The sequence below is a fragment of the Oncorhynchus masou genome, chromosome 31 (assembly GCF_036934945.1).
Source record: "Oncorhynchus masou masou isolate Uvic2021 chromosome 31, UVic_Omas_1.1, whole genome shotgun sequence".
Classification (NCBI taxonomy): domain Eukaryota; kingdom Metazoa; phylum Chordata; class Actinopteri; order Salmoniformes; family Salmonidae; genus Oncorhynchus; species Oncorhynchus masou.
In genome coordinates, this window is record NC_088242.1 from 70,304,690 (window position 1) to 70,322,263 (window position 17,574).

The 17,574-nt window shown below is 42.0% G+C and overlaps 1 protein-coding gene across 2 annotated transcripts; it reads left to right on the forward strand.

Moving 5' to 3' along the window:
• The first annotated feature begins 6,506 nt into the window (after nucleotides 1–6,506).
• On the forward strand, nucleotides 6,507–17,570 carry pdp2 (putative pyruvate dehydrogenase phosphatase isoenzyme 2). 2 transcript variants are annotated; one of them, XM_064951828.1, is made up of 10 exons: nucleotides 6,507–6,591; nucleotides 7,155–7,266; nucleotides 7,539–7,703; nucleotides 8,134–8,253; nucleotides 8,379–8,665; nucleotides 8,815–8,920; nucleotides 9,083–9,152; nucleotides 12,530–12,696; nucleotides 12,882–13,181; nucleotides 13,298–17,570. In XM_064951828.1, the coding sequence occupies exons 2-10, from the start codon at nucleotides 7,195–7,197 to the stop codon at nucleotides 13,568–13,570; spliced, it is 1,560 nt and encodes a 519-aa protein (XP_064807900.1). In that variant the 5' UTR covers nucleotides 6,507–6,591; nucleotides 7,155–7,194; the 3' UTR covers nucleotides 13,571–17,570. The 2 variants fall into 2 exon arrangements, with proteins under 2 accessions (XP_064807900.1, XP_064807901.1); XM_064951829.1 differs by lacking the exon at nucleotides 6,507–6,591 and adding an exon at nucleotides 6,604–6,805.
• The last annotated feature ends 4 nt before the right edge of the window (nucleotides 17,571–17,574 follow it).

Genomic DNA, 17,574 nt, shown 5'->3' on the forward strand with positions numbered 1-17,574 from the left:
CTTTTTCCGACATAACATAGGAGATCCCCTTGTTGTATGGGCCACTTTTAAATGTGCCTTTAGAGGCCATGCAATTCAGTACTCCTCTATAAAACAAAAGCAATTATGTCGAGTCCAAATTAACAAAGGAAATTGAAGGACTAACATTACAGATAGATAGCAATAAAAACTGTACCATAGAGGCTCAGAGTAACTTAGAAGAAAAACAAAAATAAATGGAGGAACTTATTCAAGAAAGATCCAGTGTAATATATTTTTTTAAATAAAGCGAACTGGAAGGAATATTGGGGAAAACGCACCAAATTATTTTTCAATCTTCAACATAGAAATGCTACCAACATTTTTTTTACAGAAATTTGTTACAAATGATGGAGTCATTCATGATTCACCAAACACTATTTTGAAAGAGGAAGTAAAGTACTTTAAGCATATGTTTTTTTGTCAGTCTCCTCCATCTCCACTACCCGAAGCTAATTGTATAATCCCCCCCCTATTAATAATGTAAATCTAACATCTGTACAGAAAGACTCATGTGACGGCCAAATTACAGAGAAGGAACTTCTTGATGCAATTAAAGCCTTTAAATCTGGGAAAACTCCAGGGCTGGATGGCATACCAGTGGAGATATACCAAACTTTTTTTTATATACTCAGAGGACCGTTATTAGCATGTTCTAACCACTCCTATAAAAATGGTAGATTATTGTACACTCAACAAGGTCTGATTTCATTATTACTGAAACAGGATCCAAGTGGTACATATAAAGATCCAGTCCATTAAAAAAATTGGAGGCCTCTTACACTTCAGTGTTGTGATGCAAAATTTCCAGCTAAATACTTAGAATTAAAAAGATTTTGTCAGATATTATTTTGTTTGTATTTTTTACATGGACGATACATTGGAGATAATATAAGACAAGTACTGGAAACAATAGAACACTATGAAATGTCTGGGAAACCAGGCCTGATTTTTTCATAGCTGTCTTTGAAAAGGCTTTTGATAAAGTCCGACTGGAATTTATATATAAATGCCTGTAATATTTCAATTTTGGAGAATCTCTTATAAAATGGGTTAAAGTTACGTATAGTAACCCTACATGCAAAATAGTAAATAATGGCTGCATCTAGGGTTGCAAAGGGTCAGAAATGTTCCGGTATATTTCAGGAATTTTCCCGGACTTTTTCCATGGGAAGTTAAGCCCTGGAATTTGGGGATTTTTGCTTAAAATCATCAAAAAGGTTAGCTTATAACAGTGACCCTTTTTTTGTGGGATACACAAGGCAATTAATTCTAGGTCTTTTGGCATATTTTGGTTAAAGTATCCCCAATTCAATGGAATTGCAACCCTCTGCATGTACAGTACAGTACATTCTCCCTTCACATGTACTCTTCCATCACATGTACAGCTGATTCAAGATCTTGCACATTAATGAGATGCTATTGAGCACACACTACTATACTGTCTGAGCCAAGGACTACATGCTTTCTGGTAAGTTTTGATTACAATACTGGGTGGGAGTATTCTATATGAAATACATTATTTTTTGTTAAATAGTAGCCTACAGCAAAGTGTGTTTAAACCATTTTCTAACTTGTTAATTTCTGCTAATTAGTTTTTGCTACAATGTGGGTTTTAGCTTGCTTGAGCCTGCTAACTGAGGAGTGTTAATTCACCTGTTTCCATACATGTTTCATTTTAAAACATTTATTTTACAGAGGAGTTGTTTAATCTAACTGCTTAACTATTTATCTGTACATGGAATTGTATTTGTTTTGTTTAAAAAACAAACAAATCTTAACAGGAAACTGCAATGGGCACTATATGTGTGGAGACATTTCACTGCAGCCAATGTAGAAGGAAATGCTGTGTACATTTGCAAATACTGTGCCAAATCATGTGAAGAATGCAACAAAGATGCAGAGTCATCGAGCCAAGTGCATAAAGTTCCCTTAGCGCTCACAACAAGCAACCACTGACAAAATATATTTTCAATTTAAGGTAAGTTGTCCCTTGTATGATCTAAATTGATATTGTTTTATGATACCATCTATTGTTTCATATTTGTGAAAATATTTCTGAAACAGAAAATGGACACAATTCGATAGAAATCAACAGAGGTAAGAATATGTTGAAGGCTAGCTGTATTGGGTGCAGACTTTTTAACATTCAAATAGCTCCTTGGTCATGTAACCTCAACCAAGATTCAGAATGTCCACGGACTACCCTTCTATATTGCACACCCTTTTGACACTTCATCTCAGGTGATTTTACATTTCAATATATCCTTGGTTATGTCAGTAAGGTAGGCTGAAGTGGGTTCAGGCAATACATATACTGAACATGTAACCACAATAATGGTGGCCAGATAATCAATGAATTAAAATTGAATATTGACAAATTAAACAAATTGTAGACCTTTAATATTTTCCAAAATGTCAGACACTTTACGTCAAATAAGTATCAAACATTTCAGTGTTAACTTCCACTTTATCCCTGGTTGATGTACATTTCAGAGCCTCTTCAGTGTGGCTGGGGTATAGCATACATTTTAAACAAAGACATCACTTCCAGTTTGTGTTCTTCACTCTATTGAACTCATTTGTATTCATCCCTAGGTACAGCACATGGAACCACCGTTGGCATGCAAAACATTCAATCTAAAACAGAACAAAGCGTAACACGTTACAAATAATATCAATTGTCAATGTAGTATGACAAATTAGCCATCCATTGTGTTATCATAAATTGTCTTACATGCTGTCTGTTGTCAAAAGATTATAAACATGTTAAATAAAGTTACTAACCCAGTCAGTCTTTGGGCAACAGCCGGGTACTTTATCAATGGCATACATGGAGCAGTTGTTGCCTTTGTTGAACTCTGAAATCATAGGCATGAACTACATAAAAAATATTTACATTTACTTTGAATGAAATTTCATTACATACCAGGCATTTTTAGTATATCCTCAGCCATTTCTTTTCACAGCTGCTCTGTGTTTTTGTGAAGGTTCTATATCCATTTGGGAGGGGATGTTAGGGAAGTTCTGTGCAACTTCCTTGGCCATCTACACCAAAAAAGAAAATTGTTTTTGATCTAAATTGTCACATAACAGCTAACCATTCATTATTGAAAATATAATTATCAAACCTGCATTACAAAGACCCCGCAGCTGATGTTGTCCTGCTGCATGGTGTGAGTTATTTCCCCTCCTTTCCACCCAATCTTGTCCATGGTAGGATCTTAATTTTGAAGTATTTTCTTTATGTAAACATAATGTAATTCTGATTAGTTATAGGCAAATGAATACACAGGCCAAAACTGTATGCTCTTTTCCTTATCAGCATAATCTAATTCCCTTAATCCCCATTCTACACAGCCAGATTAGAGGCACTGAACCATTTACAGGATGACAATAAAATTAACATTTAGGATCCAATGCTATCACAGAGTGAATAAATGTAGGGCCTTTGTAGACTAAGAAAAAAATATTAAGTGACAGTTTCATCAGAACGTGCTTAAAGTCATATCACAAAGACCACAGTGCCCACCAAGTCCATGACAATAGAGAATTCATTGTAAGAACCAATGTGTTTTGTCAAAATATGATCTGAAAATGTCAGTTGTTACGGATACAAGTATTCTGTGTGTATTTATTTTCTCTCCCTCTCCCCCTACTCACAGATGGCAATCATTCCCCAATCAGTCGCTAATCAGAAGACACCTGCTCCTTTTCTCCTACCCAATCACAGTTCATTTCCCTTGGTTTAAAAACCCTGTCAGTTCTCTCTGGAGCAATCTCTGTAAATGCCATATGTTTGTAGATCTCTTGTGTGGTTTAGGATACATGTCACTTTGTCCCCACGTGTGAGTATTGTTTTTGGTTATGATGTTTGTGTTTGTTTGATGGTGGGAAAAGGGGGTAACCAGACAGGTCGCCCGTTGGCATACACTACCCGTAGGTAAACTTTGTTCAACACACTAGTTAGAACTGGGCGGACCACCCACTATTTTTGGTTAGCTGTGGTTGAAATAGGCTAGTCTAGCTTAGGGGTGTTTTTGAATGCTTATTGTTTCTTTCCTTGGGTCCAGCTCAGACCATTTTCCTTAATTTTTCCAACAATTGTTTAGAGATTTTCACTGTATGACATTTCCAGTGGATCAGAAGTTTACATACTAAGTTCACTGCCTTTAAACATGGAAAATTTGAGAGCTGGACCCAAGGAAAGAAACCAATATCCAAAAACACCCCTAAGCTAGACTAGCCTACTCCTATACAGCTAACTAACCAAAAATACAGTGGGTGGTCCGCCCAGTTCTCAGTGTTTTTAGACAAAGTAGTCCTATGTGTACTGTGGGCGACTTGTCTTAGTACCCCCTTTTCCCACCATCAAACATCATAACAAAAACAATACTCACAGGTGGTGATAGTATTATGTCGTTGCGAAAACAAAACCAGAGCACTACCAAGAGGTTACACTCTGAAGCAAACAGACAGGGTTTTTAAACCAAGGGAAAGGGAATACTGTATGACATTTATTTTTACATGATATGTTTAGAATTGTGATTGAAAAATGCTTATTGTCTTGTTATGTCTAGTATTTATTACCTCACCCACAAACCATTTGTGGGGTTGCAGGGTGCGACTACTTCCCGGAGGAGAACAAGAGACAAGACGACTGGATACGGGACCCCTTTAGAGTGGAGATGGGAAGCGTCACGTTGCCAAGCAACAAAGAAAATCTGATGGTGGAGTTGTCATTTGATCGCGGACTGAGCATGCACTTCCTGGAAATGACACCACCAAAGTTTTGGTGCAGTGTAATGGGATAGTATCCTGTTCTCGCCTGTCATGAAATCAGAATCATGCTACCGTTCAGCACTACCTATCTGTGTTAAAGTGGCTGAAAACTAAAGTTATGATTCACTATTTTAATTATTATTGTTAATTCATTCTGACATGCATATGACATTTTATTGAACTGGTTAAAAACTTACACCTTTAAAAAAAATGTAAGGTTGTGAAACTATTGACATTGTAATTGATGATTAAGAATTTCTGCTGATTGCTGTTTTTTCTATTTTAAACACTGGTATGTGTTACTGTTCATTAACATTATTGGACTGGTTATGATGCCATGTTCTGAGTCTGATCATTTCTTACACCCACTCCTGAACTGGTCACCTAATTAAATGGCCTATTCTCTTTAACTGATAATAAAAGTTTGCTCAGTTAACGTGGCTGTGTAATGACTTTCTTTAATACCATAATTGAGACAGTCTATTTTTAAAGTGAAGCCTTCCCAAGAAGGTAGCTGCAACACAACATTATAAAATGTAATCATCGACAGTCCATAATGTTGGGTCGTGACTCAATTGTCATTGTCAAATTTGGGTCCCCAGGCAAAACCAGTTGAGAACCACTGCTGTAGATGACATAATAGGCAGGACAAGGAGTGGGTGTGGCCTTGTATGCTGATGTGGCTGTATGGAAGAGAGGTGGGAATGTGAAATATGTGATGAGGAAGATGCAATAAGCTGTGTGAGTTAATGAGGGCCGAACAGGCAACTGCTCAGTATCTGACCGAAAGGCGCTACAGAGGGTAGTGTGTATGGCCCAGTACATCACTGTGGCCAAGCTTCCTGCCATCCGCATGGCAAGCGGTACCGGAGTGCCAAGTCTAGGACCAAAAAGCTCCTTAATAACAGCTTCTACCCCCAAGCCATAAGACTGCTGAACAATTAATCAAATGGCCATCCGGACTATTTACACCTCTGCTACCCGCTGTTTATTATCTATGCTGAGTCACATTACAAATTATCCCGACCTGTAACCTGTACCCCCGCACATTGACTCGGTACCCTCTTTATATAGCCTTGTTATTGTTATGTAACTTTCTTGTGTTACTTTAAGATTTTTTTTATTTAGTAAATATTTTCTTAACTCTATTTCTTGAACTGCATTGTTGGTTAAGGGCTTGTAAGTACACATTTCACGGTAAGGTCTACACCTGTTCTAATCGCCGCTTGTGATAAATACAATTTGATTTGATATATTCAGGTCCTGTTGGGCCATAGGGAAGTCAAGTCCTTGATCCGGGCAAAAGGGCTCGTTCTTTGGTAAAGGTAGTGGGATTCTAGTAGTAGGGGAAGGCAATTTTATCATGTGCACTGGTCAGTTGAGGAAGAGGTGGAGAGGATGTTGTGTGGAGCAGACCAAGGTATGGGCATAGAGGTTTGAATGCCACATTGTGGATGATAGAGCGACATGAAACAGGTCTGTGTGATGAGTGTTCAGTGGAGGAAATGGTGGAACATGTGATATTTTGTGAACTGTATAGTTTAGAAGTGGTATCTAGGGCTCTATTTCACTTTCTTAGAGGAACAGGACTGAAGATAATTAAATGTAGGTATGACGTGACTGGCCTCACACTCCAGTACAGTAGTTGGCAGTGTACGCAGCTTTAAAATTGGATGCGAGCCGTCAACCCCCAATCTCAAAGAAGAAGGTGTCGATGACAGGCAAGCAGTAGTTTACCTGTCTTGTTCTTTTGGACAGCTGGCACACACCGCAGCAGTCGATCTGAGAATGGTTTGATTTACACTTCTTCACTCGTTAGATACCTGATTCATTATTATACGTCCGATAAATATCGCTATCTAAGTATCGCTTGCAAAGCATTCGGTGGACAACTTCGCTAGCTATTCTGCGTACATCAGTGGTGGCGAGCTAACACCGGCAGTCTGTTTGGTCGTATTCATCTAAGCACACCGTAGCATTAACTGTTAAAGTTAACCTAAACGGTGTAAGTAACGTTAGCTAGCGACGTTGCATAATGTTGCTACAGTGTGTGAACTAATTCGCACGATCTGATGTAGGCTAGCAGGTTACGTTACTGTATTCTGTTTATATTTTAGCTAGCTAGCTAACGTTACCTGAATTTGTTTCCACATTAAATCTACATATATAGCTAACTTAGCGCTAGCTGCACCAAACATGTGTTATAACGTTAGTGCTTGCATCTTGTGTCCGCGCTCTACTTGAACGACAAAATGTTACAGTAGCTAGCTATTTCCACTCCCAAATCTGATAAGCTTAGTCAGGTGTGCAGGTGATAATGGCAGACATTTTATTGATTAGCCGCTGTTTTCTAGGTCTGAGGCACAGCAAAGCCTCTCATCCTCAAGCCTTCGGATGTCTAGCCATGTGTGTGGCCGCATCCTTCTGCGAGCTGCAAGCAGCACCCCCAGCCCTCTCTCTCCCCAGGTAGGTGCTGTCTGAGAGATCAGAAACACCAAAGCGTTCAATCAGTGACTGGTTTAGGGCAATTGTCTGGGAAACCAGGTGTTTGCACTCAGCAAGTATACTAAATAACATTAATGGATGACTTTGATTGCAGCCCTTGGAGGGAGCGAATGTTTGCACTATCGATGTAAATGCTGGCCTGTCATCATATCTATCCATTCCTTCTCCTGTCTTTCTCTTTTGGCCATCATGCCCTCTACACTTCCATACCCTCCTGCCCCTCCCCCTCTCAGTGGCCCAGTCTGACCCAGCGAGCCTGCCTCTCCTCCTGGGGCTGCTCTGTGCTAGGTGCTAGGTGTAGGTCTGGGGCCACCATGCGCTTCCTCTCCACCCGTCAGGACCTGGACTTTCAGCTGAGCCGTGTCCAGATCAGCAGCATCCTGCGAGCCAACGAGCAGGTAGCACTTATTATAATAATCACTACGTAATCCTATGAAGCAGGGGTGTTCATTTCCCATCTGTATGTGGGCAACTTCAGGATGCACATTTTCGTTCCACCCCAACAATATTGCACCTGTTTGAACCTATCATTAATGCCCTTGGGTACTTGAATCAGGTGTGATGGCATTGGGCTGGGCTTTCTCAGGACTGAAAACCCTTGATATAAGCCATCAAGCAGGAGAATGCCTTTGTCTAATGAAGGTTGTTGATCTAGTTATCTAGTACAGTCTAGTATTTTTCCATGGAGTGATTTTATTTTGTTGTGTATATGGTCTGCATTCACACCCTATCTGTATCAGGGTGCATGGCTCACCCCTAACCAACATGGTTTAGGCATCATTTATTCTCCAGTTATTTAAATATACCCTATTGTTCTGTCTAACCCAGGCAGTGAGCATCCCTGAGTTTGATGGCCGGGGTCTCAGTGCTGTGAGGAAGTTTGAAAGCAACCAGCTGGCAGCTAACACCCCCAACGAGGACCGCCGCAGCACAGCCACCTGCCTACAGGTGTGTGTGTTGCTAGTTACAAACAAGCAGGAGAATGCTTAACATGCTCCCCCAGTTCCTCCCTCTCTCTCCCCCCCAGACTAAGGAAATGTTATCCAGGATGTTTGACAGTCTCTGTTCCCCAGACTAAGGGCATGCTGTTCGGGGTATTTGATGGTCATGGTGGCTGGGCGTGTGCCCAGGCGGTCAGTGAGCGTCTGCTGTACTACGTGGCGGTGGCCATGATGTCCCAGAGAGGACTGGAGGAGCTAGAACACTGCATGGAGCAGAGCAGGCCTGTCCCTCCCATCCTACAGTGGTACAAAAACCACGGAGACTACAACTACAGAGAGTCAGCCTCGCTCTACGTAGAACACCTCCGGGTCTTCTGGCAGGAGCTTCTGGACAGCGAGGAGCACGGCGACGGAATGAGGTGGGGCTGTGTGTGGACGTTGTGAGACAATGAGCATGGCATGAGGTGTGGGCCTGACTCATCTCTCTGATTAGTATTGTTAACCAACTGTTTTTGTCTTCTGGTTCTTATACGTCTCTCCAACCCTCTCCTCCTTGCCTCCCTCCCAGTCCGCCTGATGCTCTGTATTATGCCTTTAAGCGTCTGGACACAGACATCTCTCTGGAGGCCCAGGTCCCACACTCTAGCGACCTTATAAGGAGTACTGCCATACAGGTGTGAGTGTGTGCCGTCCACCTCATTCAAGATTAATCAGGAATTTCAGATTTTCTCACCTAAATCAGCAATGCTATTGCCTGTGTCTTTAACTTATTGTGGCAATGGATTGGTGGCAATTCTCTGTTGACTTTCTCTGTTGTGTTTAACACATCCAACTAGGTGGCGTTTGCTGGCTCCACAGCCTGTGTTGCCCACGTGGGCACTGAGGGGATCCATGTGGCGAATGCAGGTAGGGTGGGATATACGCTGAGTGTACAAAACATTTAAGAACACCTCTTTCCATGACGTGGACTGACCAGGTGAAAGCTATGATCCCTTATTCAAATCGAATGTTATTTGTCACATACACATGGTTAGCAGGTGTTAATGCGAGTGTAGCGAAATGCTTGTGCTTCTAGTTCTGAAAATGCAGTAATAACCAACGAGCAATCTAACAATTCCACAACTACTACCTTATACACACAAGTGTAAAGGGATAAAGAATATGTACATAAAGATATATGAATGAGTGATGGCACAGAACGGCATAGGCAAGATGCAGTAGATGGTATCGAGTACAGTATGTACATATGAGATGAGTAATGTAGGGTATATAAACATAAAATGGCATAGTTTAAAGTGGCTAGTGATACATGTATTACATAAAGATGGCAAGATGCAGTAGATGGTATCGAGTACAGTATATACATATGAGATGAGTAATGTAGGGTATGTAAACATTATATTAAGTGGCATTGTTTAAAGTGTCTAATGATACATTTTTCCATAAATTTCCATCATTAAAGTGTCTGGAGTTGAGTCAGTATGTTGGCAGCAGCCACTCAATGTTAGTGGTGGCTTTTTAACAGTCTGATGACCTTGAGATCAAAGCTGTTTTTCAGTCTCTCGGTCCCTGCTTTGATGCACCTGTACTGACCTCGCCTTCTGGATGATAGCAGGGTGAACAGGCAGTGGCTTGGGTGGTTGTTGTCCTTGATGATCTTTATGGCCTTCCTGTGACATCGGGTGGTGTAGATGTCCTGGAGGGCAGGTAGTTTGCCCCCGGTGATGCGTTGTGCAGACCTCACTACCCTCTGGAGAGCCTTACAGTTGTGGGCAGAGCAGTTGCTGTACTAGGCGGTGATATAGCCCGACAGGATGCTCTCGATTGTGCATCTGTAGAAGTTTGTGAGTGCTTTTGGTGACCAGCCAAATTTCTTCAGCCTCCTGAGGTTGAAGAGGCGCTGCTGCACCTTCTTCACAACGCTGTCTGTGTGGGTGGACAAATTCAGTTTGTCCGTGATGTGTACGCCGAGGAACTTAACTTACTACCCTCTCCACTATTGTCCCATTGATGTGGATAGGGGGGTGCTCCCTCTGCTGTTTCCTGAAGTCCACAATCATCTCCTTTGTTTTGTTGACATTGAGTGTGAGGTTATTTTCCTGAAACCACACTCCGAGCGCCCTCATCTCCTCCCTGTAGGCCGTCTCATCGTTGTTGCTAATCGTCAGGGTAGCCTAGTGGTTAGAGCGTTGGACTTATAAACCGGAAGGTTGCATGTTCAAATCCCCGAGCTGCCAATTACAAATCTGTCGTTCTGCCCCTGAACAGGCAGTTAACCCACTGTTCCTAGGCCGTCATTGAAAAATAAGAATTTGTTCTTAACTGACTTGCCTCGTAAAATAAATAAAAATCAAGCCTACCACTGTAGTGTCATCCGCAAACTTGATGATTGAGTTGGAGGCGTGCATGGCCACGAAGTTGTGGGTGAACAGGGAGTACAGGAGAAGGCTCAGAACGCACCCTTTGATTTTATTTTATTTTTACAGGGACAGTGCACATTAATCAACGTTTCAGTAAAAGTGCCCTGGGCAGGTTATTAAAAACAATTACAATATAGACAATAGCAACATAGGACAAGCAAGATGTAGCATGCAGACATAGCAACATAGAACAAAAAGCAGCAAGACAAAATTCATAAAAGCAACAGTGTTTCCACACCTTACAAGTTACAGACAACAGACATGGAAAGCGGCAACACACAGCTAGGGACCATGTTCACAAATCTGATTGACCTTTAGCCATGTCTTCAAGCATTTTGTGAAAGTGTGATATGTGGTACAGTTATGTGTGTCTGATGGCAGTGTATTCCAGACATGGGAAGCTCTCACAGAGAGAACTGATTTTCTAAAGGTGCTTTTCCTTAAGGGAACTATACAGTCACCTCTCATGGCAGACCTTGTGGATCTGCTGCCATATGTTTGGGTTTTCTGTTTAACAACAATACTGAGTGGAGGGGGAGCCAGGCCATTTAGGATCTTGAATACAAGACATGCATCGGTGTATTGCACAAGATTTTCCCAACTCAGGAGCTCATGCTTTCTGAGGATGTAAAGGTGATGATGGCTATTGGGCTTCCTATCAAGCACTTTGAGAGCCTGTTTGTAGACAGACTGAATAGGTCTTAATGTTGTACAGCAATCTTAGGCCCAACTAGTCAAGCAGTATGTTAAGTGGGGTAGTATCATAGATTTGAACTACAGTTTTGCTACCTCTGTAGTCAAACAATTTTGTATTAATCGGAAATTAGCTAGGTTGAATTTGGTTATTTGAATTACCCTTTTCACATGCTTTTTAAAAGAGAGGTTGGAATCAAGTATGGGGATGTTGTTACCTACCCTCACCACCTAGGGGCGGCCCGTCAGGAAGTCCAGTACCCAGTTGCACCGGGCAGGGTCGAGTCCCAGGGTCTCGAGCTTGATGACAAGTTTGGAGGGTACTATGGTGTTAAATGCTGAGCTGTAATCGATGAACAGCATTCTCACATAGGTATTCCTCTTACCCAGATTGGTTAGGGCAGTGTGATTGTGTCGTCTGTGGACCTATTGGGGCGGTAAGCAAATTGGAGTGGGTCTAGGGTGTCAGGTAGGGTGGAGGTGATATGGTCCTTGACTAGTCTCTCATGATGACGGGAGTGAGTGCTCCGGGGCGGTAGTCGTTTAGCTCCGTTACCGTAGCTTTCTTGAGAACAGGAACATTCTTATTGATGTCACCTGTTAAATCCATTTCAGTTAGTGTAGATGAAGGGGAGGAGACGGGTTAAAGAAGGATAAGCCTAGAGACATGGATTGTGTGTATCATTGAGGGTGAATTGGCAAGAGTAAAGATTTGTGCCTTTGAACAGGGTATGCCAGTAGGTGCCCGGTGCACCTTTTTGAGGGTGTCAAGATCTGCCACTCTACTGGGTTTATCACAATACACACGGGAAACTGTTGAGCAAGAATGGTCCACCACCCAAAGGACATACAGCCAACTTGACAAAACTGTGGGAAGCTTTGGAGTCAACATGGGCCAGCATCCCTGTGGAAAGCTTTCGACAGCTTATAGAGTCAATGCCCCGACCAATTCTGGCTGTTCTGAGGGCAAAGGGGAGTGTAAGTCAATATTAGGAAGGTGTTCTTAATGTTTTGTCTATAATGGGATTGTATCATGATTACTCTGTGATAATGACACTCTTAAAGTACTCCCCGTTCGCAACAAATGGACATTAAAATACTATACTATTATTTTCTTCTTTGAACACAGATGAAAATGAAGTTATTTTCTATTGTGTGGCGTAAACTTAGGTGACTGCCGTGCAGTGCTGGGGGTGCAGGAGGAAGACGGGTCGTGGAGCGCCTTACCCCTGTCCCAGGACCACAACGCACAAAACGAGGCTGAGCTGGAAAGGCTCCGAACCCAGCACCCCCCCTCGGAGAGGGACACTGTGATCACTGACAACAGGCTGCTGGGGGTCAGAACACACCACCACTATCACATAATAGTTGTTCGATCAAATACTGTAGATTTATTTGTATATCATAAGAAAGACCAGGCTGCGCTGGATAGGGAAATGGTGGTCACTGGTGACAGACTCCTACAGTATAGTTACCTCTGCATGTATTCTGTGTGACTAATTCTCCATCTCGTGATCTCTAGATCCTGATGCCTCTGCGTTCATTTGGAGACGTAAGGTTCAAGTGGAGCCTTGAGCTGCAGCAGAGTGTTCTAGAAAGCCTGGAGTCTGGAATAGAACTGGACTTCCTTAACCTCTACCAGTACACTCCGCCCAACTACCTGAGCCCACCCTACCTGGACGTGGCGCCGCAGCTGACCTATCACAGCCTCCGACCGCAGGACCGCTTCCTGATCCTGGGCTCTGATGGGCTGTGGGACGAGATGAGCTCTGAGGAGGCGGTTCGGCTGGTGGGCGAACACCTGAGTGGGATTCATCTACAGGTAAGGATGAGAGGGTGTGTGTGAGGGCTGAAGGGAGAAACTTCTTACAGGTGTTTTTTGTCCAGGTGCATATATCCAATTATCAGTTCTAATGTAGTAAACCGTCATCACTCTAGGCTCCAGTCTCCCCCACTGAGAGACAGTTGAACCTGGGCCAGATGCAAGAGCTGCTTTGGAAACGCCGTGCCCTTGCCATGCCCACCCTGGACACCAATGCTGCCACACACCTCATCAGACATGCCCTGGGCACTGGGCAGTATGGAGAGCTCTGCCAGGAGAAACTGGCATCTATGTTGGCTCTGCCTGAGGACCTGGCACGCATGTACAGAGACGATATCACAGCTACTGTGGTTTATCTGAACTCTGATCTGGTCAGACAACACAGGTAATGCAGATGGGGACACACACGAACATAATATTTTTACAGTAAAGATGGTATACTTCAACTCATGCCTGGTCACATAACACACACACATTTCTTGACAGTTGGCTACTTTACCCTACGGTGAAAACATTTGCTGCGTACCTAGGCCTAATGCTCAAATACTGCTCGCAGAGAACTGAGTGGCATTGTATTAGTGTTTTTCAGATGGTTAAATAAACTCAGCAAAAAAAAATGTCTTCACTGTCAACTGCGTTTATTTTCAGCAAAGTTAACGTGTGAATATTTGTATGAACATAACAAGATTCAACAACTGAGACATAAACTGAACAAGTGACTAACAGAAATGGAATAATGGGTCACTGAACAAAGGGGGGTCAAAATCAAAAGTAACAGTCAGTATCTGGTGTGGCCACCAGCTGCATTAAGTACTGCAGTACATCTCCTCCTCATGGACTGCACCAGATTTGCTAGTTCTTGCTGTGAGATGTTATCTCGCTCTTCCACCAAGGCACCTGCAAGTTCCCTGGACATTTCTGGGGGGGGAATGGCCCTAGCCCTCACCCTCTGATCCAACAGGTCCCAGACGATTTAGATCTGGGCTCTTCGCTGGCCGTGGCAGAACACTGACATTCCTGTCTTGCAGGAAATCACGCACAAAACGAGCAGTATGGCTGGTGACATTGTCATGCTGGAGGATCATGTCACGATGAGCCTGCAGGAAGGGTACCACAAGAGGGAGGAGGATGTCTTCCCTGTAACGCACAGCATTGAGATTGCCTACAAGCTCTGTCCGATGATGCTGTGACACACCACCTCAGACCATGATGGACCCTCCATCTCGCTCCAGAGTACAGGCCTCGGTGTAACGCTCATTCCTTCGACAATAAACGCAAATCCGACCATCACCCCTGGTGAGACAAAACCGCGACTCGTCAGTGAAGAGCACTATTTGCCAGTCCTGTCTGGTCCAGTGACGGTGGATTTGTACCCATAGACAACGTTGTTGCCGGTGATGTCTGGTGAGGACCTGCCTTACAACAGGCCTACAAGCCCTAAGTCCAGCCTCTCTCAGCCTATTGCGGACAGTCTGAGCACTGATGGAGGGATTGTGCGTTCCTGGTGTAACTCAGACAGTTGTTGTTGCCATCTTGTACCTGTCCCGCAGGTGTGATGTTCAGATGTACCAATCCTGTGCAGGTGTTGTTACACGTAGTCTGCCACTGTGAGGACGATCAGCTGTCCGTCCTGTCTCCCTGTAGCGCTGTCTTAGGCATCTCACTGTACGGACATTGCAATTTATTGCCTTGGCCACATCTGCAGTCCTCGTGTCGCCTTGCAGCATGTCTAAGTCACGTTCACACAGATGAGCAGGGACCCTGGGCATCTTTCTTTTGGTGATTTTCAGAGTCAGTAGAACGGCCTCTTTCATGTCCTAAGTTTTCATAACTGTGACCCTAATTGCCTACCGTCTGTTAGTGTCTTATCGACCGTTCCACAGGTGGGAAACTGTGTTTTTAACCCTTTACAGTGGTCCGTGAAGTAAATTTGGATTTTTAAGAATTCTTTGGAAGACGTGGTCCTCAAAAAGGGACGTTTCTTTTTTTGCTGAGTATACATGAAGTTCTTTTTAGCTTGAAACTCCTACATTTAGGTGAATAACCATGATGTTTTATGTGTGTATGTATGCTGATAAAACTGTAATTATTTACTGCATAGTCATCATAGGTCCGATTGTGCTTTGGGACTAAGTGTTTCACAAGACTTGACTGGGTACCACGTCATACTTGGCCATAGTTTTAAATGAATCCTATTTTCTTATGAACTCTCTGGTGCACTTCCTCACTTTTTACTGAGTCTGATAAAATCTTAAATATATTTTCAGAACTATGTTTTGTATTTGTTACCTGGTCTTAGTTTGGTAAACCTGCTATGTGTCATATTTTGACTATTTGCTGACAATCTACAGTCCACAAACTGAATGTTTCATTGTTATTGGCATATGCAAATTGTACTCGTAATGCCAAGTTAAGTGTGGTCCGATCAGGGGAGGAAGTGAAATAGTTCATTGTTTGCTGTAAAATGTTTTTTTTTTTTTTTCAAATCACGATTTAAACTTTAAATCACTTCCTGAATGAAAATGTGTTTAATGTTAACCAAAACCCTTCAACTCTGTTAGTTTGCCTGCCTGTGTTAGGTTTGGGTTTTCTCCATCTACTGTAATGTGTCTGCAAGTTACTCGTCCTCTGCTCTCTCAAATCCTGTTTTTCCTCTTAGGATTTTTAAAAATGTATTATGCTCGCCAAACATTACAATCTTCAAACATTACAATCTTCCTGTGCCACCAACACTACTTTATTTTGGGTAATTGTTTCATGTACAAAATGAACAAATTTAAAATAGTCAATTTTTTTTCTGTTCTCTATTGACAATGAAGCTCTTCAAATTTGGAGAACTGTATAAACTGGAAGTGTTTTGTCAAGATCTGATAAAATCGTGTAGGGTGTGCCAGATAAAGCCAATTTGGAGCAGCAAGTAGCCTAGTGGTTAGTGTTGGGCCAGTAACCGAAAAGTTGCTGGATCAAATCCCCTAGCTGACAAGGTTTACAATCTGTCGTTCTGTCCCAAAACAAGACGGTTAACCCACTGTTCCCTGGTAGGCCACCATTGTAAATGAATAAATCTGAATTTGTTATTAGCTGACTTGCCTAGTTAAATTATAAAAATTACTTTTAAATGACCTTTTCAATGTTTACTCTTAAAATCCATGTAAGATGTAAGTCATATACAGTAGTCTGTCAGTGTAACTGTCATTACGACTCAACTCCTTTATGAACATTCTGAGGAAGCAGCTGGGCAATTAAACTGTAGGACTCCCTAACTCCAGATAATTCATGTTTTGTTCTTCTTGAATGTTGTGAAATGAAATAAAGGAATTAGTGTCCTACTGTTACCCAGCTGCTATACCTTAGTGTATTTATGAAGGAGTTGAGTCGTAATAAAGAACTAATAAACAAGAGCACAGAAAACGACAGGGTTGTTTGGGGATGGTTATAAGGAAGTCTGTTAGTTTCACTTCTACATTCGACTAAGTGCCGTCAGAAAGTTTCCATACCCCTTGACTTATTCCACATTTTGTGTTAGCCTGAATCTAAAATGGATTATATATTTTTTTTGTTGCTCACCCATCTACACACAATACCTCATAACAAAGTGAAACATGTTTTTAGAAATGTTAGCAAATGTACTAAATACAGAAATATCTCATTTACAAAAGTATTCATGCCCCTGAGTCAATACATATTAGAATCATATTTAGCAGCGTTTACAGCTGAGTCTTTCTGCGTAAGTCTAAAAGCTTTGCACACCAGAATTGTACAATACTTGCATTTTTTTTCTTCAAGCTGTCAATTTGGTTGTTGATCATTGCTAATCCCTTTTCAAGTCTTGCCATCAATTTTTCAAGATAATTTAAGTCAACTGTAACTCGGCCACTCAGGAACATTCAATGTTGTCTTGGTAAGCAACTCCAGTGTATATTTGGTCATGTGTTTTAGGTTATTGTCCTGCTGAAAAGTGAATTTGTCTCCCAGTGTCTGTTGGAAAGCAGACTGAACCAGGTTTTTCTCTAGGATTTTGCCTATGTATAGCTCTATTCTATTTATTTTTAGCCAAAATTACTCCCTAGTCCTTGCCGGTGACAAACATACCCATAACGTGATGCAGCCACCACCATGCTTGAAAATAGGAGTGGTACTCAGTGATATGTTGTTTGCCCCAAACATAACACTGTATTCAGGACATAAAGTACATTTCTTAGCCACATTTTTTGCAGTTTTACTTCAGTGCTTTATTACAAAAAGGATGTGTGTTTTGGAATATTGTGATTAAGTAGAGGCCTCCTTCTTTTCACTATGTCATTTAGGTTAGTATTGTGGAGTATCTACAATGTTGTTGATCCATCTTCCCATTTTCTCCTATCACAGCCATTAAACTCTGCAACTGTTTCCT